General features: G+C 34.0%; 2 protein-coding genes and 1 non-coding gene across 5 annotated transcripts in view; 1 reads left to right on the top strand and 2 right to left on the bottom strand.

Annotated features, from left to right (window-relative positions):
* Positions 1–1,235: 1,235 nt before the first annotated feature.
* The window catches only part of LOC142335967 (heparan sulfate 2-O-sulfotransferase hst-2-like), a 34,007-nt gene continuing 14,771 nt past the window's right edge, over positions 1,236–20,471 (bottom strand). The window contains exons 6-8 of one of the 2 annotated variants that reach the window (XM_075384389.1): positions 17,345–17,442; positions 2,352–2,512; positions 1,236–1,820 (exon numbers count right to left, since the gene is read on the bottom strand). In XM_075384389.1, the coding sequence (XP_075240504.1) occupies positions 1,552–1,820; positions 2,352–2,512; positions 17,345–17,442 (528 nt within the window). In that variant the 3' untranslated portion in view covers positions 1,236–1,551. Of the gene's footprint in view, positions 1,821–2,351; positions 2,513–16,500; positions 16,669–17,344; positions 17,443–20,471 lie in introns of those variants that run through there. The other variant, XM_075384390.1, reaches the window with a different exon arrangement.
* On the top strand, positions 3,962–5,937 carry LOC142335966 (anionic trypsin-like). 2 transcript variants are annotated; one of them, XM_075384387.1, is made up of 2 exons: positions 3,962–4,386; positions 4,945–5,937. In XM_075384387.1, exons 1-2 carry the CDS (start codon positions 3,978–3,980, stop codon positions 5,745–5,747), a joined length of 1,212 nt encoding a protein of 403 aa, XP_075240502.1. In that variant the 5' UTR covers positions 3,962–3,977; the 3' UTR covers positions 5,748–5,937. The 2 variants fall into 2 exon arrangements, with proteins under 2 accessions (XP_075240502.1, XP_075240501.1); XM_075384386.1 differs by having other exon boundaries at positions 3,966–4,386; positions 4,936–5,937.
* Positions 16,473–16,546, bottom strand: Trnan-guu (transfer RNA asparagine (anticodon GUU)). The gene has a single exon. It is a non-coding gene; the product is annotated as a tRNA-Asn (tRNA).

The raw sequence follows: 20,471 nt of genomic DNA, 5'->3' as shown, positions 1-20,471 counted from the left end.
ATCCAAAGTTTCATCTGGAGCGGACGCTTGAAAATACTAACGTATTTTAATTAAGCGCCCTGATTTTATTTAAAGACAAGTTCTTTCAGCGTATCGTTTTGAATGATCAAGCTATTTCGGAGTGCAATGACTAGTTTTTTTTTAACTTTTACTCAGGACATGGTTTCCTGTTGAAGCTGAGGTAGTAATTTTTATTTCAGTAGAAAATTTATCAAAATTCTACCGCGATAACCCAGAGATGTCCGAGTTGAGTTTCTTTTTGAGGTTTTTGTTTGTAATATGCGAGTGGTTTTTGAGTGAGTATTAAAGGAAAAATTTTGGTTTGCGGTCAGAATCTCATTCATCATTTTGTTTGAATGTAACCCAAAGTAAGATTTAAAGCTGAATGAAAGCAGATGTTTCATGTATAGTTCACACATTGTTAAAATTTTGAACTCGAAAAATGTTTCAAAGATGGAGTCACTTGGTTTCTTTCTACAGACAATTCTCAAAATTTTATTGTGTAACCGTTCGATTTTTTGAAGCTTATTTATCATAAAAATCATGAAGCTTGTTCCATCATAAAAAAGAAGTCCATACTCAAAAATTGGTACCACCGTAGTTTTATATAACATCAAAATGGTGTTGTGACTGTAAGTTTCCCTTAGCCTCGCAATTATTCCGATCCACTTCTTTAATTTTAAACAAATGGATTCCGCATGTGGTTCGAAAGTTAAATTCGAGTCCAGAATTACTCCTAGATATTTGTAGGTATTGCACTTCTGAACTGCGCAATTTTGAATGTTTGTGTTTGCCTTAGTTTCAAAAAAATTCAGCGCAAAAGTTTTTGGCTCGTTTAAATCCAAATTATTTTGATGTAGCCAATGTGAAACTGAATGAATTTCAGTATTTAGTTCTTCGGAAGTTGGTCTTCTTTTGAAAACTCTTCGATTTACCCTAACCAAAAATATGGTTTCTTCACTAATAAAAACACGATTTGAGGTCTTTTGGGCAAGTACAACAGTTTTTGATCTTCACGAGGCAAGAATTGCAAAGTTTTCAGCCATTTGAATCCCAATGTCGAAAATATCATTTTTAAACAAGCTTGTGCATGAAAGATTCCATTTATTCACTCAGGACCAGGACATTTAGCAATGTCATTCTTAATTTAGTGTTATGATAGATCCTATTGCCTGTTTTTTTATCACGTTAGTGTTATCAAATATCAGATCATTCAGTAAATATTAAAAATGAAGACTTTATTAATTGTAAATTGGTCACTTTATACAAAACACAAATGATAAAACAAACTTAGTACCATGGCTTCAAATTAGCATCCGTTCATTTGATGATTATGATAACTTAAACCGTGTTTGTCTTTAACTTTAAACCTTTTTTTAGCTGTTTCCACTTTTGAGGCTATTGATCTAATTTTCTCAAATATGCTCAAAAATATTAGAAAAATCTCTTAAAATAGATTTAGGTTAGTTTTAAAGGGTTTAGCATTGAAAGACAAACTAAACGTGCAAAATGGAATTGATTCATCACTTTTTAGTCAGCACAAAATATAGTTCACGAGAGAGTGTTACGTAACTTGCGCGTGTCCGGATGACGTAATCTGATCTTCTCGTATTTAAATGTGTAATCATTTTCTCTCGGTTTTCCAGTTTGAGTCGTGCCCTTTTCCCTGTCTCTAAATCGTGAAAAGTGTCTTGAGAAAAGAGTGGACACGAACTGGTAGAATTCTGACTCCATTGTGTAGACTGTAGAATTTTTTAGATGGTTGATTGTGTTCTGTTGTAATTGCTCTTTATGTTTGGTTCTCCGCAGTTTTTTCTGACCTGCAAAAAAGGTAAGGAGAATCTAAAATTTTTATTACTTTTTAAAGCAATTATAAGGGGGGATATATCCCTAAATTCTGCGCTTAAAGTTTTAAAAATGCTTCTCAAGAAACCAACCAATGTTTAAGTTGGATGCACACGTCTCGGTTTTTTCTGCAAAAATTACGAGCCTATTAGTTAAACGTCTAACTTTTAAGATCGAAAAACTTTTCTAGTTAATTGTACTCAATCCAAACCATAGTCTTAGAACGATTAAGAACGGTAACAAATAAATTTTTTATTCGAAAGGCATTGCAAGATTTGAGGGATCCAGAATTTATCAAGAAAACCAAGATAAAGAAGGTCCAGTTTTGACAAGACGACAGACGATGTCAAGTTTCGCTTCATAGGCTGATAAAAAGTCTATTATCGCTATCATGCCTATTAATCGTTCTAATGTTCCAAATGTACATCTTAATAACTTGTAGCCGATAGAAAATCTCCTGGTTTCGGAAAAATCCCACGGAAAGATCCCCTGAAGCAATGACAAACCAGAGTTTCTGTAGCAGTTGCTGACCCCGCTCAATTGTTTGGGTACGAGGGCCTCCAGGAGCTGAACAAACTGTTCCAGTCGTTCTGTCACCCCAACCAGCAGGTAGTCCTCAACAATTCGCCTCTTTGCTTCTCTCAGAGCCTCCATACTGCCTCTTTCACTGTAAAGCAGAACAAACAATTAAGCAAAGGAGTTAGAATTTTTTAGAAGTATTCTGTTAATTAATTGAATCTGTATTAAGCATATCTTTTCTGGTCTGATATAGAAACACATGGAATGATTCGCAGCTCACTTTGACGTTTTTACTAGCTGATCCTCAACCAAAGTTCCAGATTGATAAAACTTCCGTTTCTTTCGTTCTTGTATAACTGTCTGCCCGCAGTTTTGATCTCTCACTGTTACGCAATTTTAATAGATTGGGCTTACTGGACTCATTACAACAGATTGGGTCAAGAAAATTGGCTCAGCATTTCACACTTTCTTGGCCCCTGTTCATTGGATCATTAAAAGAAGGTGATCAACAACGCCCAACATCAAATACAATTTATGCTGTTCAACCAGATAAGTCTTGACTAGCAAGGATCTTACAATGCTAAGCGTGTATAAATACAACCCTCTTTTAAGATTAGTCCCGTTTAAAGCTTCTCACCGGATCTTAGATCAGCAAACAAATTTGACAAGACGAGATCTCTCAATTAGTTCTCGGAACAAAAGGGCTCAAGTTGAACCTCTCCGGTTTCAGAAACAGTTTAAATGTAGCTTCAGTGTTACAAGTTTTTTGGATTAGCTGATTGCCTTTCAGACAGGAGAATTAGACACCCAAGCTTCAAATACCGTCAAAAATTAAGCTACAGATTTAATTTTTATAAACTTGTGTATCACTGCGTTATTAAAATATTGGTTAAAAAAGACAAGTTCCAATAAATGGAAGGATTATGTTTCATTAACCACCAATGTCACCGCAACCTACCTTACCACAACTGTAAGGATAGATAGTAACGTGCTATGGTTTCAAAATGATGGTCGCATAGAAACAAAAAAGCTTTGCAGCCAACCAAATTCGGCTATTAATATCTTCCGAGTAACTGAAAAGTTGAAAAGGGACTGTTATTGGTTCAGTGTTCTTCCGCTATGGACAAGCAGAAACAAAAAAGAGGCCGCCGTTGTTACCAAAAGGTGTATATCTGTTTATATATAAAAAAAACAAATTGGGGGGGGGGGGGGGGTGTTGTTAATGTAATTGAATGTTGTCGCCTAGTATAACCAAAACATACCAACCACATAACGGACCATAATGGAGCATGAAAGTCCATAAGAAATTCCGTTCTGTGAAATTAATGATTTGTAAGTTTCCATAATGGTACGTTTAGTGGTAAGTAAGTTTCCATAAATCTATATGGCGTTTTTTACTTGGTAAGCCTCTTTTATAGTGGTCAACTCGGGCGATCTGCTACGAATTCAAGAGCATATCTCAAACATGATCTAGTTGATTCCCTTTTGCAGATGATTCTAATTATCTGGACTAATCATCTACCTTGTTTAAGCTAAATTGGTTGAAAATTACGATAATTTTTTACATTCTGTTTATGCGTCTACGTTTAAACATAATGCAAGAACGCTTTCGGATGAATCGATTCTCAAGGTCGTCGGCGCATTTCGAACAAAATGTGGCTGTAAATGGTCAAATAACGACTGCAATAGATTCAAATATATTTCCTATAATGGTGCGGACACAAATTTTAACATTAAGTATTGTTTTCAATTTGTGCTCTGCTTTTAACCCGGACAGATTTAAACATGGATCCTGGTCCGAGTGGGGTCCCTGGTCAGGAGAATGCTCCCAACTTTGTCATCCGGACGAGAGAATCAAAGAAACTAGAACCAGATCGTGTAGCCGGAAGCTCATGTTCTGTAAAGGAGAGAGGAAACAGACACGATCATGTACCACCATATCCAGCTATGGCTGTTACCCGGATTTGAGGTTCTCACCCGATGTCTGTGGAACCCGAATGCCGCTCCCAGGGGCAGATCCTTGTAATGAGAGAACTTTACACTTACTGTAGCAAAAAATACCTCAATGTTGCCGACAGTAAGTACTTGGACAGCAAGAAATAGAATTTATTCAAAATCAGCTAAATTAAAGCCCTCCAAGAAATAACTGCTATTGTGATTCACGGAAAAATTCTGCCCTAAGATCAGACATCAAACATATTTTTATGAAATGTATAATGTAAATTCAATTTGTGGGGATCTATCAAGTTCTGTTTCGTTTTTTTAGTACTTAAATTTTTTTTCACCTACTCAAAATCGACATATAAATTGCAACCTGAATGACACTGATAAACGGCACTGTGAGTGAAATGTCTAATTGTTTGTTTATTCACGTTTGTTCATTTGAGAAGAGGTTCATACTTGACTACCCTAACCTACTTATAACCATTTTTGAAATAGTTTCAATATCCCGGTTTTTGAGTTCGGAGAAACGAAATTAAAGCGGAAAAGATGAAGAAATTAGTTGCAAGCTATGCCTCATTGCAAAATCTCTTGGAAATGTTCATAAGGTTTGAGTTCTCTCATTACCAGTAAAGGAAGACATCAAAATGATGGAATTATTGGATGAGAAAGTGCTATCATTGGTTGACGACTTCTACGAACCCTTCGTGACCAAACGAATCATCCGAGGTCATGCACCCGAAAGCGAACAAGAGTTTCCCTGGCTTGTTCAGTTTACCTCCAATGATCGGGTAATTTGCACAGGTGCGATGATTGCTTCAAATTTAGTTCTAACTGCAGCCCATTGTTTTGACGATGCTCACAAATACGTGTTGTTTGTCGGGAAATATCACACAGAGCGGCATTTCACAGAGCAGAAATCGCAAAAACTCAGGATTAAAAATTACACTTTACATCCTGACTATGATATAAAAACAGCCGATAATGATTTCGCAATCGTACAATTGGAGCAGAAAGCAGAAATAAACGGTTTCGTCAATACGATCTGTCTGCCTGACGCACACGTGAAGATATCGGAAGACATGATGTGTTTCGTGGCAGGTTGGGGCACTACAGCATTCGGAACGCTCAATTATCCAAAAGTTCTCCAAGAAGTTTACATACCAATTTTGAAACCTTCGGTTTGTGAGAAAGCATTCAACACGCATAAAACTATGTTCACGAAAAACATGATCTGCGCGGGTTATTTAAACGCCGAGGCAGATTCGTGTCAGGGTGATTCGGGCGCACCTTTGATGTGTAAAAAACCGTCTGGCCAATTTTTCATCGGAGGTCTGGTATCATGGGGTAATGGTTGCGCCAAAAAAGGATTTCCAGGAGTTTATTCCAGAGTGCCTGTAGCTGCAAACTGGATTGAGAGTTTTATGACAAAATTTGTTTGATTCTCTTATGATGTAGATATTAAATATGCAACATTATTTTGTCATGAATTAGATAATTATTGCGAATTTACTACATCCAATTGCAAAAAAGTTGAATCCTATCATTAAATTAATAAAAAATGCTGCCGAATGTTTTACCGTCTAATTACGAATGTATTTCAATATTAATTTACTCAAATAGAAAGTCACATAGCAACAGTTTTCTCCAGAGATCAAGCAACTCAACCTCTTTCATTAGAGACTTTGAAATTTAATACGATAAAACACAACTGGAAAACAACTGCACATCCACAAGAAAGCAGAATATAGCTCCATCAGATAAAAAGAAAAACGGTATCGCGACAACCCACCGACTGTAGCAGAATCAATTATGCTAAATTAACCAAAGTATCCTAACTATTTCCAATAAAAATTCTAAGCTCACACAAAAAATACATTTACTAAAGTTCAGACAAAAAATAATAAAGTAAACATAAACCGACTAACGTCGGAAAAAATGCTCTCGAATGATAGGGCGTAAAATTTTCTTTATCGGTGCAAAAACATAAGACGAAGGTCAAGTTTGAACCCCAACCTCCTGAGTCCTAACAAGTGGTTTTTTCTGAACAATAAACTTTACTTCGGAGTGAGAGCAATTGAAATCACTCAAAAATCAAGAAAGGCGTGAGAAAAGCCACTTGAGAAGACAAAGATTTTTCTAGAAAAAAAGCGCAAAAACGGTCAAGCGAAAATTTTGGATAAAAAACATAGCCGGTAGAATACCCGAAGCGACTCAAAGAGTCCTGCAATAAAACTCTTATCTAACCCTACCTATTTCAGAAATATGAAAAAATAAAAAGCAATATACAGTGTGGAAAAATCAATTTATAGCGAGAAAAATCTGGGTAGGTAGGTTGGGGGTGGGTGTGTGGGTTGGCTAGTTGGGGGAGAGGGGTAGGTGGGAGGGACATAAATGGGCTCAAAAATTCTCAAAATGACCTTTTGGCCTTGAATCTTACCATCAGTTCTAAATTACTGTACTAAGCTACTTTTAAAGTTCATTTTTGGAAAACAGAAGTCAACGTTCTAAAACATAAGTCAATATCCGAAAACAAAAGTCAATTTTCAAGTCATGACTTTAGCTTAAAAAACTGTAGAATAACAATACTCCTCTTCGAGTCGTAAAAAGACACTTGTGTACAATAATTCCTTCTCATTCGAGAGCTATTAATAATTTTTAATATCAGCAAATAGGAAACGAGCTAAGAACCGCTTTGAGACGTAACATTAAAACAATTTAGAATACCGTTGAAAATTTAATTGAAATGCTTACAAGCTTGATTGCCTGATGGCCACAGGACATCTGACTACTTTTTCATCAAGTAATAACAATACAAAAATTTTAAAAGTAAAACAAATAACTGGATGAGTACAGAACGTATCAAAGAAATTGTGAGCGTAATTAGCCTAAAATTGCAATCAAATCAGTGATTTCATTAAATTATGTATCAAAATTGGCCTTCTTTTGTAAATCGCTTTTCATAGCTTTTAAAATGGCCAACTACAAGACAGCAACTTTAATAAATAACATCTTCCTAGTAAATTGGAAAATCATAAAGTAAATCAAGGCAAGTAAACTGGAGTAAATCAAGGCAATAATAAATAAAATAAACAGAATCAGTATGATATAAACTTCCATAGGTAGAGTAAATCAAGGCAATGTTATTTAATATAAACAGAATCAGTATTATGACAAATTACAAATTTTTGATGCTGCCTTGCAGTTCATTCTATGATTCTGTTGAATAACAACTAATTGATTTTGTTATGCTTAAGTCTTATTGCCCTGTATCTTAGCTCATAGTCGAAGAAGAACGAGAGAACAGAGGAACCGGATCAAAGGGAGGGTTAGCTTGTGAGTTGATAATTGATTCCAGTATTTCTACAACAGTGTGTTCGAAATCAAATGTCAACTCAAAAATTTCTAGCAAGGAACCGGAAATTTTGACAATACTAGTATGGTTCTTTTTGGGCCCTGAAGAAAATCCTGAGAAGCATTTTCCTTAGTCGAGAAGTATCTCTTCATTTCCTTTGACGAAAAAGATTAAGTTAAATTAATTGGAACATTTTAGAATAGTGAACAATTTAAAGCAAAAACCAGTCGAAACATTGTTTCGTTTTGTTTGTTTTTCTGCTGATTATATTTTACATTAGTTGACAAATAATCTGTGCAAATTCCTTTCAAATTGTGTCAGAAGTTTTAGAAAAACAAATTAACCGAGAATTTTTTATTCTACTTGATTTGATAGGCGTAATTTCCTAATTGATTGTATGGTTCTTAAAAATCAAGAACAATAAGTTTCTGGTTGCGGCTTTGAAAACTTATATGCTCCAATAAGCAAATGCAACATTTGGATGTACATAAACATCGAACAAACTTTAAAAACTTTTAGTGAACTCCTGTGGACAGTGTCTATGTCACTTTCATATTAATCAATATTGGACAGTTAATTTGTTTTCAAAACAAATTTCAGATCAGTAAAACTATAGAACGCTATATTCTCAGACTTTTCAAACAAGAGAAACAATCAGTTCAATTTAGAAAAATCATAAATAATTTAAAAAACACTCTCTGCTATCTAGCAGTAAGCAATTACCACAACCGGGAAAATAAATTAGTCGTATAAAGAAGAGGGATATCGATCAATTTTATCCAAAAACCTTTTTCAAGACAAAACAAAAAAAGACCACTTCTGTAGAATGATAGATCCAACAATAATCTGTGTCATTTTAATTGAAAACAAACTAAAGAACAAAACATTAACGAGAAAAAAATTTTCTCGTGTTTAAGAACGTTTTCCAGTTCATTAGGATACAAAACAACCCATAAAAAAGTCCAAGTTCTCGAAAACTGAAAACCCGCCCCCGAAAAACAAACATAAAAAATAAAACAATATTTCTACAAGTAATTGCAACGCTTAAAAACTAAGAGTACAAAACTCTATACCACAAATGGACTGATATTACTTATAAAATTGAACTCTCAGTGCAAAAAATTAATAATTAAATTTCGGCTTTTTTCAAAAAAAAGATTTAGTGAAGCCTTTACAAATACAAGATTGAGGAGTCAAAATGTCAGATAAATGAGCAAGCGGAATGCTTAGAAGAAATGACGTGATTCCTTTTTCTTAAAGAACAAGTGGTCTCGTTTTGTTACATTAAACATACCACACAAAAAAAACAATCCATAATATTCAAATATAAGACCAAGTAATCGCATTCATAATTAGTGAGATATAAGTCTGACGCAAGCTTTGATTTGAAATAACTAACTGAGAAATTTCACTCGAGCAAATTTCAACCCTATTTTCCACTCTTAAATACTAAGTGCAGCCCAAACTAATTGATGACCTATTTCAATGCTTAACCAGGTAACGAATGTGATTTAATATGAATTTTTGAAAATGACTCTGTGAAAGTTCCTGTTGACAGTGTCTATGTCACTTTCATAATAATCAACATTGGAAAATTAATTTGTTTTCAAAACAAATTTCAGATCTGTAAAACTATAGAACGCTATATTCTCAGACTTTTCAAACAAGAGAAACAATCAGTTCAATTTAGAAAAATCATAAATAATTTAAAAAACACTCTCTGCTATCTAGCAGTAAGCAATTACCACAACCGGGAAAGTTATTAGTCGTATAAAGAAGAGGGATATCGATCAATTTATCCAAAAACCTTTTTCAAGACAAAACAAAAATAAAAGACCACTTCTGCAGAATGATAGATCCAACAAAAATCTGTGTCATTGCAATTGAAAACAAACTAAAGAACAAAACCTTAACAACAAGAAATTTTCTGGCGTTTAAGGAAGTTTCCAGTTCATTAGGATACAAAACAGCCCAAAAAAAAGTCCAAGTTCTCGAAAATTGAAAAACCCGCCCAAAAAACAAACATAAAAAACAATATTTCTACTAGTAATTACAAGGCTTAAAAACTAGGAGTAGAAAACTCTATACCACAAATGGACTGATAATTGTTATTAAATTGAATTTTCAGTGCAAAAAATTAATAATTAAATTTCGGCTTTTAGAAAAAAAAGAATTAGTGGAGCCTTTTTAAATGCAAGATTGAGGAGTCAAAATGTCAGATAAATGAGCAAGCGGAATGCTTAGAAGAAATGACGTGATTCCTTTTTCTTAAAGAACAAGTGGTCTCGTTTTGTTACATTAAACATACCACACAAAAAAACAATCCATAATATTCAAATATAAGACCAAGTAATCGCATTCATAATTAGTGAGATATAAGTATGACGCAAGCTGTGATTTGAAATAACTAACTGAGAAATTCCACTCGAGCAAATTTCAACCCTATTTTCCACTCTTAAATACTAAGTGCAGCCCAAAATAATTGATGACCTATTTCAATGCTTAACCAGGTAACGAATGTGATTTAATATGAATTTTTGAAAATGACTCTGTGAAAGTTCCTGTTGACAGTGTCTATGTCACATTCATAATAATCAACATTGGAAAATTAATTTGTTTTCAAAACAAATTTCAGATCTGTAAAACTATAGAACGCTATATTCTCAGACTTTTCAAACAAGAGAAACAATCAGTTCAATTTAGAAAAATCATAAATAATTCAAAAAACACTCGGCTATCTATCAGTAAGCAATTACCACAACCAGGAAAATTATTAGTCGTATAAAGAAGAGTGATATCGATCAAGTTATCCAAAAACCTTTTTCAAGACAAAACAAAAATAAAAGACAACTTCTGCAGAATGATAGATCCAACAAAAATCTGTGTCATTGCAATTGAAAACAAACTAAAGAACAAAACCTTAACAACAAGAAATTTTCTGGCGTTTAAGGAAGTTTCCAGTTCATTAGGATACAAAACAGCCCAAAAAAAAGTCCAAGTTCTCGAAAATTGAAAAACCCGCCCAAAAAACAAACATAAAAAACAATATTTCTACTAGTAATTACAAGGCTTAAAAACTAGGAGTAGAAAACTCTATACCACAAATGGACTGATAATTGTTATTAAATTGAATTTTCAGTGCAAAAAATTAATAATTAAATTTCGGCTTTTAGAAAAAAAAGAATTAGTGGAGCCTTTTTAAATGCAAGATTGAGGAGTCAAAATGTCAGATAAATGAGCAAGCGGAATGCTTAGAAGAAATGACGTGATTCCTTTTTCTTAAAGAACAAGTGGTCTCGTTTTGTTACATTAAACATACCACACAAAAAAACAATCCATAATATTCAAATATAAGACCAAGTAATCGCATTCATAATTAGTGAGATATAAGTCTGACGCAAGCTGTGATTTGAAATAACTAACTGAGAAATTCCACTCGAGCAAATTTCAACCCTATTTTCCACTCTTAAATACTAAGTGCAGCCCAAACTAATTGATGACCTATTTCAATGCTTAACCAGGTAACGAAAGTGATTTCATATGAATTTTTGAAAATGACTGTGTGAAAGTTCCTGTGGACAGTGTCTATGTCACTTTCATAATAATCAATATTGGAAAGTTAATTTGTTTTCAAAACAAATTTCAGATCTGCAAAACTATAGAACGCTATATTCTCAGACTTTTCAAACAAGAGAAATAATCAGTTCAATTTAGAAAAATCATAAATAATTCAAAAAACACTCTCGGCTATCTATCAGTAAGCAATTACCACAACCAGGAAAATTATTAGTCGTATAAAGAAGAGGGATATCGATCAATTTTATCCAAAAACCTTTTTCAAGACAAAACAAAATTAAAAGACCACTTCTGTAGAATGATAGATCCAACAAAAATCTGTGTCATTGCAATTGAAAACAAACTAAAGAACAAAACGTTAACGAAACAAAATTTCCTGGCGTTTAAGGAACTGTTCCAGTTCATTAGGATACACAACAACCCATAAAAAAGGTACAAGTTCTCGAAAAATGAAAAACCTTCCCCCGAACAAAAAAACATAAAAAAATTAAACAATATTTCTACTAGTAATTGCAAGGCTTAAAAACTAAGAGTACAAAAAACTATACCACAAATGGACTGATATTAGTTGTTAAATTGATCTATCAGTGCAGAGAAAATAAATTAAAGTTCGGCTTTTTTTCAAAAAAGGAACTAGTGGAGCCTTTACAAATGCAAGATTGAGGAGTCAAAATGTCAGATAAATGAGCGAGCGGAATGCTTAGAAGAAACGACGTGATTCCTTTTTCCTAAAAAACAAGTGGTCTCGTTTTGTTACATTAAACATACCACACAAAAAAACAATCCATATTCAAATATAAGACCAATAAATCGTATTCACAATTATAAGTCTGACGCAAGCTGTGATTTGAAATGACTTCCGTTATATTTAAATGAAGATTTACAAAAATTTTCTAGTTTTGCGAACTAAGTAAAACAGCAAAGCATCTACGACAGCATAGCAGTCGAATAGAAGAAAAATCTTTTTTCGCTTGCCTTTGTGCCCATGTTGGTGATATCTTTCGGCGAGCTTAAGTTAGCGTGAATTGGATTGAGACAATAATCAGCAATTAGACAACAGAAAAATAACTTCTCAATTATATTTCTACATGTAAATTCTTCGACTGTTAGTGATTAAGCTGAAAGTCTAAACTGGTACGGCTCCAATTTTGCACTGCTGTGAAAAGCCTGTGAAACTCATTTCGGAGAAGGTGGTTCAATATTCACTAAATTTATATTAACTAATATGCGATTTTTAAAACGGTTTTCAAGCAGAGTTATTATTAGTAAGAAAATGAAAGCTTCAAACCACCTATCACAAAAAAGCTTTGGTCAAAACTTGTTCAGTGGAACGAAAGTTTCATGTTAAAAAATCACTACTTATCACGTCTTGTTTCAAAACTTAGGACTTGTCAAGTCTTAGTCTAGTATTGAACAAGATTCGACAAGTCTTGAATCAAAACGTGTCCAATACGAAGAAAGTTTTTAGTCCTGTCTTGGCCAAGATTTTTAAAATCTTGCGAAATCCAGTGTCAATTTTGAAATCAAGGCCTGTTAATATCGTTATCAAAACCAAATCAAACATCTGTGTAAACCATTCTCAAAACTTTGCAAGTCTCCCGCAAGACTAATTAAAAACTTACAATTTCTAACAAGCATTATGACGGAAACTCGAATGAATTATTGATCAAAAAATTGCAATTTTGCAGAATCAGCATTGATTAGGACCAGACGTTCAGGCCGGAATATTCTATTCTTATAAGTTTCTTGCATAGTTTTTTTTACTACTTTCTCGAATAGATCATGTCCATAGATGTTAGGAGGGGACTGGCCCATTAAGAATATAATTAAGAATATAGTGACATACCAAAGAATTCAAATGTAAGATCAGTAAATCGTATTCACAGTAAGTGGAAGTCTGACGTGGTCGTGATTTGAAATTACCAAAGAACTTTCACTTGAAATGGATTTGGTAGCGAACTTTTTATTTTATCTCCTAAGCACCGCAAAATTGTTTCGGGCCCATTTGAATGCTTAACCACGTGAACAAACGTGACCAACCACGTGACAACGTGAAATAAAAAAATTGTTAAAGTGATTTCCGCGTAATCAAAATGGCGGTCTACAAAAAAAATCGCTTTTGTAAACTAAGTAACAGATATAACGAAACTCAAAAGGACAAGAGATCAAAAATGAGCACATCGGTCTTCGTACAAGCACACGTGCTAAAAATAAACATTGGGTGCAAATCTGAGTGGCCAAGGAATGGGCCATATTAGCCAACAGTGTGATTTGATTATCTCAACATAAAACACGAAATGAATTCTACAGACTATAATTTGCCACTCTCGGCTCAAATTTACTACTACAAAAAACAAAAATGTCTACCAAAGCATAGCAGTGTGTAGCAAATACAAAATATTCATTTGCATTTCTGCTTACCTTATAAATAACTCGGCGCACTCAAGTTAGCTCGAATCAGAATGATTAATATCAAAACTCAGTTTTTGGTACGGCTGAAAATTTGCCAATTCTCAGAAACCTCTCATCTCATTGCAGATACGTAAGTCAAAAATTCGTTGGAAACTCATGTAACAATTTCTTATTCAAGAAGCCTCGAATTCATATTCCTATTTGTAATTTTTTTAAGCTACCGAGAGATATGATTAAGACCAGCAGCTATTTATAGCAGCAACTCTATTTATATTTTTGAGCCTCATCTAAACTATTGCTATATTCAGCAAATTATAATTGCAAAAAGAGCGACTGCGTCAATAGAGCATTGGTTGACACAGAATATGTCACCGAAACATGTTGAGATCTTAGAAAAACAGAATTTTTGTAAAATGAGATTCTATAAAAAACAAGATTATAGAAGTACAGACGGTTATCACAACATACAAAGGATCGCCTTATATATCTTAGTTTAAAAAAAGTTTTAAAAAATCCTTAAAAAGTTTCACGTCGACGATCACCAAACTACCTTTAATCGAAACTTGCTCAGTGGAACCCGAGCCTTAGTTTAACAAAAACAGCGCATATTACATATCGTTTCAAAACTTAGGACTTGCAAAGTCTTAGTCGAGTCATTTGCAATACTTTACAACTCTTGAGTCAAGTCTAATCTAACACATGAAAAGTCTTCAGTCATATCTTGGCACAATTTTTAGAAAGCTTGAGAAATTTGGCGTAAATTTTGAAATGGCGGCCTATCAATATCGTTATCAAAACGAAATCGAAAATCTATGAAAACCAAGCTCAAAAATTGTGAAGTCTTGGATAAGACTAATTCACAGTCTGTCATTTCTCAAACTCAAAATGAAAGCAATTCCGAGGATGTATTGACCAAACACATGCAGTTTTGAAGAATCCGCACTGATTTTGACCAGACGTTCAGGAACTGCATAACATTTTCTTACACGTTTTTTTTAATCGTTTTACAATCTTATGGATCTTAAGGGTTTGTAGATGTTTTGTCCATAATGGTGTACACTTTGAGACCTTGTTTCCAAATACTTTGTAAAAAAACAGTTGAATATTTCGTGTGTAATATTATAGTCGCATACCACAAAAACGATAAACATTTAAATATAAGAATCAAAAAATCGTATTTAAAATTACTGAGGTGGAATTCTGAAGTGGTTTATGAACCAAAGAAGAAATTAACAAAGAAGAACTTTCACTCGCAATGGGTTTCGAAGCATACTACCAATTTTATCTCCTAAGTGCAACTCAAACTTGTTCATGGCCCATTTGAATGCTTCACCACAACAAACGTGAATCTTAAAGTTATTTTAATAATTTCCGCGTAATCCAAATGATTATTTACAACAGCTTTCCGTTTTGTGATCTAAATAACTCAAATAAGGAAGTTCAGAATGAGAAAGGTCACACAAAGCACTTTGGTCTTGGTACAACAAGCAGACGTGCTAAAGTATATATTTTTGGTAGAAATCGGAAAGGTCAAGGGCTGGACCATATTAGCCCACAGTGTGACTTAATTACCTCAATTAGCCAACAAGAAATAAAATGAACTTTACAGAAAAAATATGCTATTCAGTCTTTTCTCTTGAGCCACAGTTATTACTAAAAAAGTATTTACAAACGAATAGCATAAAGTTAGCAAAAAAAAAATTTTCACATGCATTTATGCGCGCTTTGGTGTTATCTCTTAAAGAAAATACTCTAGCGTCATTTTGCTGGAATCAATTATAAGCAATTGTACAATAGCAAAATAACAGTGGCTTCAATTCTGAATGATTAATCTGAAAAGTCAATTTTTGGCACAGCTCCAATTTCACCAATATTCAAAAACTTCTTAACTCATTTCGGAAACTGTAGTTGAAAATTCACTTAAAACTCATTCTAGATTCAATTTCCTATTTGCAAGGCTTTTCCTGCAGTCCTGAGATTAAAAAAAAAGAATTTCACGAGCTATAAAATCTATATAACAAAAAATTGTGCCTCATTTTACACTGTTGTTTCATCCAAAAATTTTTTTTTCATAAAAAATTATTTGCAACAGTAGAGAAATGTTAGATACAAAATATGTCTCCACAACATGTTGACATCTGGCAAAAATAAATTTGGAAGAGATTTATTTTTGAAATTATTGAAGAGTTTCATGACGAACAAAGAAACGAGTTTCAACCAAAGTTAAAATTCTTTACAAAAATCAAGAGAAAGTTTCAAACCGACGATCACGGAAAAAGCCTCGGTATGTTCTTGTTCAGTGAAACCCACGTCTTAGAGTAACACATCAACGATTATCAGGTATTGTTGCAAATCTTACGAATTGCCACTACTTGGCAAGTCTTGAGTCAAGCAGTGTTTTAAATGGAAAGTCTTGACTCAAGTCATGTCCAAGATTTGAGAGGTCCTGAGTAATCTTGTGTCAAATTTTAAATCGCTGTCTGTCAATTTATTTTTCAAAACAAAATCAATTATCTATGAAAACAATGCCGAAAAGTTGTCAAGTCTTGGATAATATTAATTCACATCTTGTCAATTCTAAAAAAAAAGACGTGATCAAAACTTAACTTTGGTGCAGTATTGATCCATGACTTGCAATTTCATAGAATTTGCTCTGATTAAGACTAGACGTTCAGTCCGGGATATCATGAACTTTATTTTTTCATCGTTTTTGTTCTATTTTCTGAAGAAGGGTTGTCCATAGATCTTAAAAGGGAACATCAGAACAGAAACACCAGATCTATTTGTAACCGAGTACGAGAAGTGAAGTAAAATTTAAAAAATGCGCTCCTGGGTGGGCTCGAACCACCAACCTTTCTGTTAACAGCCGAACGCGCTAGCCGATTGCGCCACAAGAGCTGTTAGTCAAGAGCACCAACCCAATCGATGCAGATTTTGGATCATACAGCAACTCTAACTGGAGGACGAGAGGAAACATTTTCTGGAGATCGTAAAACCATGGACGAGAACTCAACAAGGGCCTAAGCAGTACCAGGATATCAAAGCAGCAAATATACCATACAATATCTATATTCGAAAATTTTTTGATTGGGCCGCTTTCTATGTAATGTGAAGATTCGAAAGCAGCAGTGATAGGATAAAAATTTCTGCCGATCTCTGTTGATGACAGAGTGGAACTATAAATTTCAAATTTAACCCCATTTCGGGGAAAATTTTACCTATTTGATCAAAGTGTAATTTTCCATTATTCTGCATTGGTCATTCTCAGTCAAAGGAAACATGAAAAGGATCTTTTCCGTTTGTGCCCCCCCCCCCAGTACGTTATGCTCCCCCAGTTACAGAGCACGTGTCATTACATAGTAAATCATTATGTAAAAATATTGCACGTGCATCTGGGGGTTGCAAATAATATGCACCCACTAAGCTGGGGGGGGGGGGGCACAAACGGAAAAGATCCCATGAAAAATATTGATAATTTTTTGGTGAGAAAACATCTTGATAGGTAATAACTTGCAAAATCTTTGCACGTGTTTCAAGAAATTAAGTACTTTAGTAAGATGATATCGACACATGTCAAGATTTATTGTGAAAGCAAAAAAAATTCGTTTCGATGGCATCTTGCCAGACTTGAACAGAAAATAAAGATGTTGCATGTCTTGGCGACTGGACAAATTTTGTCTCAATGAGGAAAATTACCTGCAAAATGGAGAACTGCCACAAAAGTATGGGATCTGGAACCAAAGGGCGTCACTGCTACACTCACTCAAGTTCTGAGACACACACTCGTCAAATGTCTACAAAAACACACAGAATTATGTAGCATCTCTCCCATTTACGCACAACTAACAGATAAATTAGAGCATTAAGGTAATATAGCGGCGCATCCCTCGAATTAGGTAAAAATTGTTTACAAATTAGACAATAATTTATTGCCAATTCTCAAAAATTTTCGGAGTTGCCAATTACTTGAGTAGTGCATCAGTAATTGGCGCTCTGTACTTGGCACGCTCCTTTTCCTTATATACATCAATGACATGCCAAATGAAATGAAAAATTCAGAAATTGCCATTTTTTCAGATGATACAACTTTTATATCAGCATGAATAATTCATGAAATTAAAATGCATGAGGATATTGAAGCGATGCAAGGCTGGTTCCAAAGAAATAAGGTGTCAAAAAATATAAGAAAATGCAAACAAAGATGTTGGGCATCTATTGTATTTTCCCGAAAAACAATCATGTAAAAATTTAGGTATTCACATTTTGAAAAAAAAATGAAATTCAAGATCCATGTCAATTATTTTGTCGCTTCTCTGGAATAATTTACAAAATCAGAAATCTGTATACAGCAGTTTTTAATCCTTTTTTGCTACTGTGTTGGAAAATCTTACATTGAATATTGTTTGCTTATTTATGGGGGGAAAAGAAAAGCAACACTTAAGCCAATTTTCAAAATGCAAAAATAATTGATGTGTGTAATTTTCTGTTTTGAAAAGTTCATTTCATTCAGGCATTCAGGGACATTATCAAACAGTACTAATGTAATGTTTGTGAACTTTATCTATCCCAATTACTAAGACAATCCTCACTCACAATAAAAAGGACTCAACTCAACAGTTCTTCTATCAAAAACATCATCTACGAAGTGTTTCGAAAAAAACTTCCACCAGCTCAAAATTAGAACCAACTTTTAAGAGAAACCTATTGAAAATCGCGTGACAAAATTGATCAACTTTTTTGCAGTAATGAAAAACATTGAACTACTTGAGAAATCGGGTCCAAAATTTTGCATGTTAACTTGAAAAGCATTATATTTTAAATGGGAAAGAATTTTTCGGTTGTTTGTCCTCAATCACCTCCTTTAGTCCAAAAACAACAAGCAGTTAGAGCTTTCTTAGAACAGGCGCTTAAAATGGACGAGTTTTATAGCACTTTTGACGTCCATGCTGTTTAGTATTTTGCAGTTTTGTTTTATACTTACAGCGAAATTAATTTAATATTTGACAATTAACAATAAAATAACTCGTACCTCTGGTATGAAAAGGACATTGCAGAAAACTCTTAATGCAATTTTTTTTGGTTTTTCCTGTTTCTCAAATCGTAAGACCAAACTCAATTCGAAGATTCGAAGTAGTGAGTGGCTACTTCTGGAAATGTCAAGAAACAATTTTTTTTTCATTTATCTTTTATCATTGTCTAATAAACGCATAGAAAAATTCAAATCCGGAAAAAAAAGTCAGAGAAAGGAAAAACGGTACACTAGTAACGAGAGTTAATCTTTATCTCGTAATAACTTCTTATTCTACGAAATATTATTTTAAGTCTTCTAAGAATTCAAGAATTTGCAAGACAAGCGTTTAACATTTAGGAATTTGAAAGTCGGAGGATTAATTTGTCAATTTCTTTTCGTTAATTGAGTACCCTTCGTTAATTGAGTGCCCAGCAAAAATTTGATGAGCGATTGAGATGGTCATCTTTGTGGTTGCTATGATTATAAATATAACAGTTTTGTTCATTTTTTGGATCTTTTGCGTTTTGTGCAACTGACGGAAAAGATCCAAAAAGTGAAAAAAATGTTATAATTATAATGATAGCAACTATAACGATGACCATGTCAATCGCTCAGCTCATTTTTCGTGGTAGCAGTTGCTTTCAACTTCGTTTGGAGTTTTGTACATTTTTTGGATCTCTTAGAAAAATGTGCTAAGCGATTGACATGGTCATCGTTATATTTGAAATCATTATAACTATAACAGTTTTCTTCATTTTTCGGAACTTTTTGTTTGTGCCCCACCCCCTCCCCCCAGCTTAGGGTGCATATTATTTTCACCCCCTACACGCACGAGCCCTATTTTTACATTATGTTTTACCCACCATTTTATTCGGTGCTATAGCTAAGAAGTTTTCTTTTTTGTCCCAAAAGAGCATAGATCCATTGATTTTCTGCCATATTCATGGTTTCATAAACGATACGAATTGAAACAGCTAGACCGGAGATATTCTGTAAATTTGGGGTTATATTCTATTTCTTCGGACTCAACACCCTAGAACTTTTAAACCACCCAAGCACATGTGAGAATGGTTACAAAAATACTACCTATAGTAGAACAATTGGCAACTAGGGGTCATTAAAAACATTACAGATTATCAACTTGGAAGTCCATTTGAAATAGATGTACATTTTTTTTGCTCCGGGGTGAGCTTGCACCACCAAACTTTCAGTTAACAGCACAACGCGCAACCCAATTGCACCACACGAACACGGTCAAAAAGAGTTTGCGTTTGCACTATTCAAAAATTGCCACAAAAAGGAAGTGTCTTTTAAAAAACGGTTGAAAAGAGTTTAAGTTTTCCGGATTTTAAAAACCCAAAAACATGGGCCAGCACGAAAAAATAAGTTTCAGTTGCCTGTCATTAACGTGATCAAAAACCAACCAACCTCGGATGAATTGCTCTCGAACGGCAGGGGAATTGGGGCAATTTAATTCATAGGGGAGTAGCATAGAAGTTTTTTATGGTTGTAAAAATCTTAACCACAGAGGGGTTCAAACACAAAACCTCTTGAAAAACACCCTGACATCTTAAACACTAAGCCACAAAGGCTTAACTTCACAGGCGCTCACAATCGCTTTTCGATTAACAACAAACTTTATTTCAGTATGAGAGCAACTTAGACCACTCAGGAATAAAGAACTCGAGCGAGAAAAGCTCACTCGAGAAGTCAAAGAATATTCTAAAACAAAAGCGCAAAAACGGTCACGCAAAAATTTTGCGAAAAAGAAAGACGCGTTGACAAACTTAGCCGGAAAACGCTGGAACCGAC

The sequence above is a fragment of the Convolutriloba macropyga genome, chromosome 3, assembly GCF_964194025.1.
Source record: "Convolutriloba macropyga chromosome 3, txConMacr16.3, whole genome shotgun sequence".
In the NCBI taxonomy this organism is placed as follows: domain Eukaryota; kingdom Metazoa; phylum Xenacoelomorpha; order Acoela; family Convolutidae; genus Convolutriloba; species Convolutriloba macropyga.
The sequence above is the reverse complement of the archived record's forward strand: the minus strand, read 5'-3'. Positions and strand labels throughout refer to the sequence as shown.